Genomic DNA, 7,440 nt, shown 5'->3' on the forward strand with positions numbered 1-7,440 from the left:
CTAAATTTGCTTCCCCAGGTTGCAGCGGTGTGGACGCCTTGGCTCAGGATTGGCGACATGAGAATAACTGGGTTTGCCCTCCTGTGGGTGCCATTGTGCCTTCAGTTAGGGCTCTCTCGTCCTGCTCCGGTTACGGCACTTTGATCGTTCCACAATGGCCTTCGGCCTATTTTTGGCCTTTTTGCACGACAACGCCTCCCAGTTCAAGTCTTTTGTTAAAGAAGTGTTTGAGCTTCCTTGTATTGAAGACCTCTTGCTGGAGGGTCCAGGACAGAAGCAGATTTACAAAGCGAAATTTAAAATGTTAGCTTTGCGGATAGATTTTAGGTGAGCTTTCCCATTTTTGTCTCCCCTTACAGCTCATTATTGTCGGTGTTTTAGGTTTATCTTTTGTTAGCTTCGTTTTGGTATTATTCGCCAGTTAGGAAGATAAGGCAAGAACCAAGGCACGTCCAATTCGTGTAAGGCTTTAATCAAACTGGGATACAACAAGCGGCCGAGTAACAGTAACAATATATGGCGGACGCAAGGCAGCCAACAACAGATAACGCATGCTAACTCATAGTACCGCTGACCGGTACTGGCGTGACTTCTGTTTTTTTTTCCTTTTGTTTTTTTTTTACAATACATAGCGTGAAAGCGAGAAAACTGGAACCAAAAACATAGAGGAAAGTGCTTAAAAGCACTACTTAAACTCTTAAACTGATCAGTAACAACGGCTATAGCTCAGTATCATAATCTTCAAAACGCGCAGGACGACGTCTCGTGCGAGATGATCTCCGCAGGCCAGGAGGGACGGGGTCTGCTGAAACGACTGTCTTCTCCAAAGAGGAGTCCTCAGGGCAAGATGGCTGGGCAGCTGTGTCGTCCATGATGCGGTCGAGAGGAACGGTGGGAGCAGGTGGTGTAACATAGGGAGGAGTGTTAGATAGATGCTGGGCTGAAGCAGAGATAGCATCAGGGATGTCAGGCAGCGAGGGTGGGGGGTGAGGTGTGATATCAGGATCGTCATCGTCATCTGAGTCATGACCGCGGCACCGGCGAGGAGGATGTGAGGGACCAGCCAAGTCGGAAGGGACCTTGAAGCACTCAGTAAGTTTGACGTGGTAAGACGAGCTGCGTAACTGGGATCCAATGAACTTTTTGATATCACAGAATGGGGGATCTATGGCTACAACAAGGTAGCGGTCGCGGGCTCGAGACTTGTTCCGATCGGAATGAAGGTACACTAGGTCACCAACATCAATTACAGGAGTAGGACGCCTGTTGTGCAATGGGGCTTTGGAGCGCTCACTGTGGGGGTGGTTGGACAGACGATGCTCGTGCTGGAGCGCAATTAAATGGTCGTCGGCAAGGGGTAACTGCTGGTTGGAAAACTGGTCCCGCTAGGTCCACATTTCTCGCGAGGATAGGCCACGTGAACGGATACGAGAGTTCAAGGCAGAAGTGGCTACGGCTAGAGTGAGGGGCGAAACGGCACCGCCTAAAGGCTCCTGGCGGAGAAGTTCCGCTTCCAACTCCTGGACTGCTCTCTCAGCTACGGGATTCTTGTTGGGATTTTTGGCCTGACCAAGCTCAATTGTAATTCTATGCTTCTTTAAGAGAGGGTCGTTAACGAGAGCCTTAAAGCCAGGGGCAGGGTCAGTACGGATCACGGCAGGTGGGCCATCCATAGGGCGCAATTCTAAGCAGAGCTTTACAATGGCGTCGCGTAACGTTTGATGACGCTCGTCCTCAAGAAATACACTGGAAGTGTAAGAGGTGACAGTCTCGCGGAGGACAAAGATGAGCTGGCGAGAACGTTTGATGACGTCTGCGGCGAAGGACCGACCAATAGCGTCGGGTGGAGGAGAAGTGGACTGGTCAATACGTGCGGTTGGAGAGCTGCGGATTGCTGCACAGGAGTGGCACCCGTCAGAGACACGGGAGACAGCCTGGTCCAGATCGAGAGCGTATAGATAGCGTTTGACGACCATTTTCAACTGGTGACAAGACGGGTGGCTGAGTTGTAGGTGAAGGGCAGTCAAAAGGCCGTCCAAAGCTTGGCGTGGGACAATGATGCATTCTCTAGATGGTGACAAGGGTTCATGACGCCGCACAACAAGGAGGCCATCATCTGCAACTGACGCAACTTGTAAATAACGTTTGACGTCCTTGATGTTTGTGAGCTTTTTGGACGGTCTCGTACCCTGGACGAGGTGAGCGTGGGTACGGCGTAGATCTGGGCACTCAGACTGAACAGACACCCAGGCAGGCCGGCTGGTAAAGGGAAGGCGAACATTGCCTTGGAGGACATCTTGAACAGAAACGGCTCGGACAACAGAGTCCCTGGTTCGAGAAATGAACGAGCACACCTGACAGGTCTCGTTGTCACAGGCGGCGGCGTTTCGGCTTGCGAAGTCTGACGGGAGGATAGCAGCGCCGGAGACGTGCCTGACTGATGCTTGGTAACGACTCACGACAGACAAGAAGGTGGAGACACGGGGGCTGGCAGAGAACTCCCCGCGGCAGAGCTTCTCATAGGCTTGAACGCAAGGCTTACTGTCAGTGAGAATGCAGGCCTTTTTGACGGACTGAATAAGATACGGGCTAAAGTGCTTAGTTGCCGCTGCGATGGAGAGGGCTTCGACCTCGCACGGAAGCCACGTTGTTTGGGAGCCCCGTAACTTGGCGCTGAAGAAGCCAGAGACACATAACTTATCTCCGCGCGTTACGTAGAGGGTGGCCCCTAATCCAGGGTCCCGGACGGCTCCATCAGTGACAATCCATAACTGGTCCTCGGGTCTGGGTAATGTGATGGTGAGTGCAGAGGAAAGGGCGTTCTGAGCACTACGGAATGCGGCCCTGAGATTATCGGTCCAGTTAATAGATTCCTGAGAAGGGCGACCGGCTGCTACAGCATCCAGTGGAGCGAGGTAACTGGAGCACCTTGGAATAACACGGGAAAGAACTTTGTAAGCGCCAATGAAGGATCTTAAGCGAGCAACAGTGTTCGGCTCGGGGTACGTGGCGAGGGTGTTAAGACGGTGAGGACTGGCGGAAAGGGAGCCAGCATTCCAGATCCAGCCGAGAATAGTGGTAGTTTTGGGACTGATGATGGTCTTGTGGGCAGACAAACGCAGGTTGCACTTGTGTAGGGCCTGTAGGACCCTCTTCCAGTTGTGGAGTAGCTCTTGGGGTGTGTTGCCGCCGCAGTACAGATCATCAGCGATTTTGGCAACGGATCCATCTTGTAGTAGTGGGCCTAGAACGCGGCACATAACCTCTTCAAGGGCAGTTTCCGATCCGGGCATACCCATAGCGGAACGAACGTAGACTCGTACTCCTTTAAACGGAGTAGCAACGCCGCAATACTTCATGGACTCTTTAGCCAAAGGTATTTGGTAAAAGGCACTTGTCAGGTCTGTGACGATGATATGAGACCACTGGGCGATGCGGCGCAGGGTGGAGTCCACGTCAGGCAGCAAGGATGGTTGGGGTTTACTGTACCGGCCTACGTCAGCGAAGGCAGTGACAAGACGAGACCCGCCGTTCCGTTTTTTCACAAGGAAAGAAGGGTTCAGGTATTCTACAGTGATACCAACATCTTCAGGGCGCTGGAAGACGCCAAGCTGCTCTAGGCGGTCGAACTTCTCTTGGAGTTCTACGAGCTTATCGCGGGCATATTGGGGGAGGCGGCCTTTCCGCTGTGGGGGCTCGACAGGGCCCATGTTGACCTTTGCTTGGTAAGGACCTGCGGATCCATTATAACCTGGGAACTGAGGGTCAAATACGGAGTCGTACTCACTGAGCAGAGATTGGAAGGTGGCTCTGACAGCCTCAGGGAGAATGCGGTCTGGGTCTACCTGGACGGATGAAGAATGGCTAGCAGGAAAGGGAGGTAACGGATGCTGAGTAGGAGGCTGACTTGTCGGTGACTCCTCTTTTGGTTCGAAGACAGGGGTGACCTGGCAGAAGTGTTCGTGACGCTTAAGCGTTCGGGGTTCGGCTGACAGGTTTGGTATGCGGATTGCACGCACAACGCTGGAAACGACACCCGGTTGCGGCCACAGCTGAGAGGGCTTGAGATTACGTAAACTAGGTGCATCAGTGCGGGGTTCAAGTGCATACTCTGAATCAGGGGGAGCATCGTCAGGGAGCTGAACTTCCAAGAATTCTCCGGGCCAAACAGTCTTGGAGGGAGTAGGAGCACGGAGAACAAAGGCTCTGCGGACGGTTGTGGAAGGGCTGGGCGGGGCCTGGGAACCGTATGTGTAGGTTGAACCATTGCCAAGTAGCACCTCTCTCTTGGCGGGCCGGACGGCAACGTCGTTTGCCTCCATGAAAGGGGTCCCGGCAAGCACTTCGACGTCAAGATCTTCGACGACAAGTCCCTCAAATGTAAAGTCAGTGTGGTCGCGGGTGAAGGATGTCCGTATCTCTCCGACCACCTGAAGCTGAGAAGAGCCATCAGCCTGTTGGACGGACTGGGCACTGGATATAATTGGACATCCAAGACGTTTCGCGGTGGAGTGGCGGATCATATTTCCAGTTGCTCCGCTGTCGATGGTGATACGTACAACACGGTGACCATGAAAGACATCCATATAAGGAGATTGGCGGGTCTGGACACGGTAGGCAACAACGTCAGGAGTAGGCAAAGTGGTTTCAGGACAGGGTGGATCAGGATCAAGGTCGAAGTTGGTGTCTTGTTCGTCGTCCAGTATGCCGACGATCTGTCTCGCTTTTACCATGAAGCGCCTGTCATTGTCAGGGAGGAAGGTACACTGACTGAGGAAGTGGTTGGTGTTAGAGCGACCGGCTTGCTTGCATAAGGGACAGACCTTGTCCTGACGGGGCTGTCTGGTGCGGGTCTTAGGGTCACTCCTGCCACCCGGACGGGGGCGACGAAAATCATCAGCTACCGCGGCACGTAGAATCTTAGCATCATCTGAAGCGCGGATTTCCTCGAGGAGAGAGCTAAGTGCCTGAGAGATCTCGGGTTTAATTGAGGCAAGGGTGCGAGACCTCAACTCCGTGCCGTAACGTTGCTTGACTAAACGAGGGAGACTGGGGTGAATGAGTCGCAACCAAGTAAGAACGACAAAGTTTTCTAGGGTAGGGGTTAGTTCCTCATCCTCTGCAACATGTTCGCCATGGTGAGTTAAATCGTTGGCGCGAAGTAAGGAATCTTCCACAAAAGCCATGAGGCGTTGGTACAGATCCTCAGGGCGCTCATCCGCTGCGAGGTGTATGTCAGAAAAATCGATAAATTGAGCGCCGGTGGCCTGGAAGCCAAAGTGTTGGCGAATAGTTTGCCAGATGTATTCGAGTGACGTTGAATTTTTCACCAAAGTGCTTCGGGAGATGATAGGGCAGTAATTCGCAGTCTGACCGAGCATCAGCTCGAGAAAGTTGACTTTTTGTCGGGCGGTGAGGCGTCGAGCAAGAGGTATGGAATCGCCATCGGCTTCGAGTCCTCGAAGTGGTTGGGCTTTGGTTTTTTTTAACCATTGAACGCCATCGGCTAGGAAGGGAGCGAAGTTGCTGTCCAATGATAATGTGTAAAGCAGATTTTGCTTCCAATTCTCGAAGCTATTAATAGTTTCCACCTTGGAAAGGCACCACTGTTTCGGTGCGCGGTGAGAAGACGCCATTACACACGAGGAAAAACTCAGGGACGTGTTTTCACAGCGAAGGATACACTGTTTTGGTTCCAGCGGTCGAGGCTTAAAAGTGACTTTGTACGGTAAAAAGGTGAGGCTTGGGTTGAACCGAACGCTGCCACCACGCCAGTTAGGAAGATAAGGCAAGAACCAAGGCACGTCCAATTCGTGTAAGGCTTTAATCAAACTGGGATACAACAAGCGGCCGAGTAACAGTAACAATATATGGCGGACGCAAGGCAGCCAACAACAGATAACGCATGCTAACTCATAGTACCGCTGACCGGTACTGGCGATTTATTTATTTATTTTTTTTGCCTGATTTGGCACCGTTATCGTGTCTGCTTTGGCAGTGTATTTTTGCCTGATTTGGCAGCCTTGTTTTGCCTGTTTTGGCAGCGTATTTTTGCCTGATTTGGCGGTGTATTTTTTGCCTGATTTGGCAGCGTCTTCTTCTTGGCTCGGAGTTCGATGTCCGCTTCACCACGCAGTTTGCCTGTTTTGGCGCCGTCAGTTGGCCTTATTTTATGTTTTATTCTATTGGTCTACATTTGTTTTATTGAATGTTTGCTATTTTGTTGTATTTTTTACTGTTTTTTACAGCATTACTGGGCCCAGCCAGTTCGGCTTCCGTTTGTCGTTGTTTCTCATTACATGTCGTTTTTACGCTGTAGTGCTGTCCGTGCTGCATGATTTTGATGCAGCATCATATTTTCTACTGTATTATAATTTTAAATGTTTTGCCTTTTCCTGCCTACTTTTATTTTATTTTTTAGATGTTCTCCAATCCGGGATTTGGAGTGAAGCGAATTCTTTGGCCGATCCATCCTTGCGCAAGCTTGTTCCAGACCTTCTCCATTTACAGTTTGAGTCCAAGGCTCCCTCTACCGTGCAGAAGTATAGATCTGGCTGGATCAGATGGCGTGAATGGGCAGATTCTAAGATTGGCGTTCCAGTTATTCCGGCGAAGCCACTGCACATTGCTCTCTTTATCAGCGAACTTACTGCTGTTTCTATTTCTAATAATACGGGGATATCTCCTATAGAGTCAGTTGTTTATGGTATTAAGTGGGGTCATAGTCTGGCCGGTATTGTAGAATGCCCTACTGGTCACCCCCTTGTTAAGTCGTCCTTGGAGGGTGCAAGAAGGAAGCTTGCTCGTCCCGTTCAACCCAAAGACCCTTTATCCGTTGATACAGTTTTAAGGATCGCTGATTATTATATTTCTAGTAGTTCGCTTGCCGTTATTCGTTTTCTTTTCGTCCTCTTGGTTGGCTTTGCTGGGTTTTTTCGTATGGACGAAATTCGCAATTTGACAGTTAAAGATGTCTCTATTTTCAACGAGTACATGTCAGTTTTTATTCCTAAACGCAAAAATGATGAGTATAGAGAGGGGCATACGTCCTTTCTAGCTAGGTCTCATAAGGCTACTTGCCCAGTTTCTGTCACCAAAAGGTTACTTAAGCTTTTCCCTTCAACTTGTGAGTCATCTTCGCCCCTCGTTAGGCGAATCGTTAAAACTAAGTCTAGGGAGTGTTTTCATGCTTCTAGAGGAGTTTCATATTCAACGCTAAGAGACGAATTTAAGAAATTTGTTAAACCATTTGTAGGTGACATTGCTCTTTACGGCACGCACAGTATAAAGTCTGGTGCCGCCTCAAATCCTACTTGTCGGAGTGTTTCCGCTGATCTGCTAGATATGCATGCTGGCTGGAAATGTGCCACTTCAAAGAACAGATACATTAAGCACACCGTTAGTGATCGCCAAAAAGTTGCTCAAACTATTGCTATTTAG

The 7,440-nt window shown here is 50.4% G+C and overlaps 1 protein-coding gene and 1 pseudogene across 1 annotated transcript; one reads left to right on the forward strand and one right to left on the reverse strand.

The window, feature by feature from the left end:
- Nucleotides 1-719: 719 nt before the first annotated feature.
- LOC140938203 (uncharacterized) lies at nucleotides 720-5,636 on the reverse strand (annotated as a pseudogene).
- Nucleotides 5,637-5,905: 269 nt separating this feature from the next.
- LOC140938204 (integrase/recombinase xerD homolog) lies at nucleotides 5,906-7,440 on the forward strand. Its single transcript, XM_073387721.1, has 2 exons — nucleotides 5,906-5,931; nucleotides 6,045-7,440. The coding sequence occupies exons 1-2, from the start codon at nucleotides 5,906-5,908 to the stop codon at nucleotides 7,438-7,440; spliced, it is 1,422 nt and encodes a 473-aa protein (XP_073243822.1).

Source organism: Porites lutea, chromosome 5 (assembly GCF_958299795.1).
Source record: "Porites lutea chromosome 5, jaPorLute2.1, whole genome shotgun sequence".
NCBI lineage: Eukaryota > Metazoa > Cnidaria > Anthozoa > Scleractinia > Poritidae > Porites > Porites lutea.

Excerpts from the sequence above, each read along its gene's own strand:
- LOC140938204 (XM_073387721.1), top strand. The coding sequence starts at position 5,906 with ATGCTAACTCATAGTACCGCTGACCG. Across the intron at positions 5,932-6,044 it reads ACTCATAGTACCGCTGACCG|CGTATTTTTGCCTGATTTGG; the intron begins GTACTGGCGATT and ends CTGTTTTGGCAG.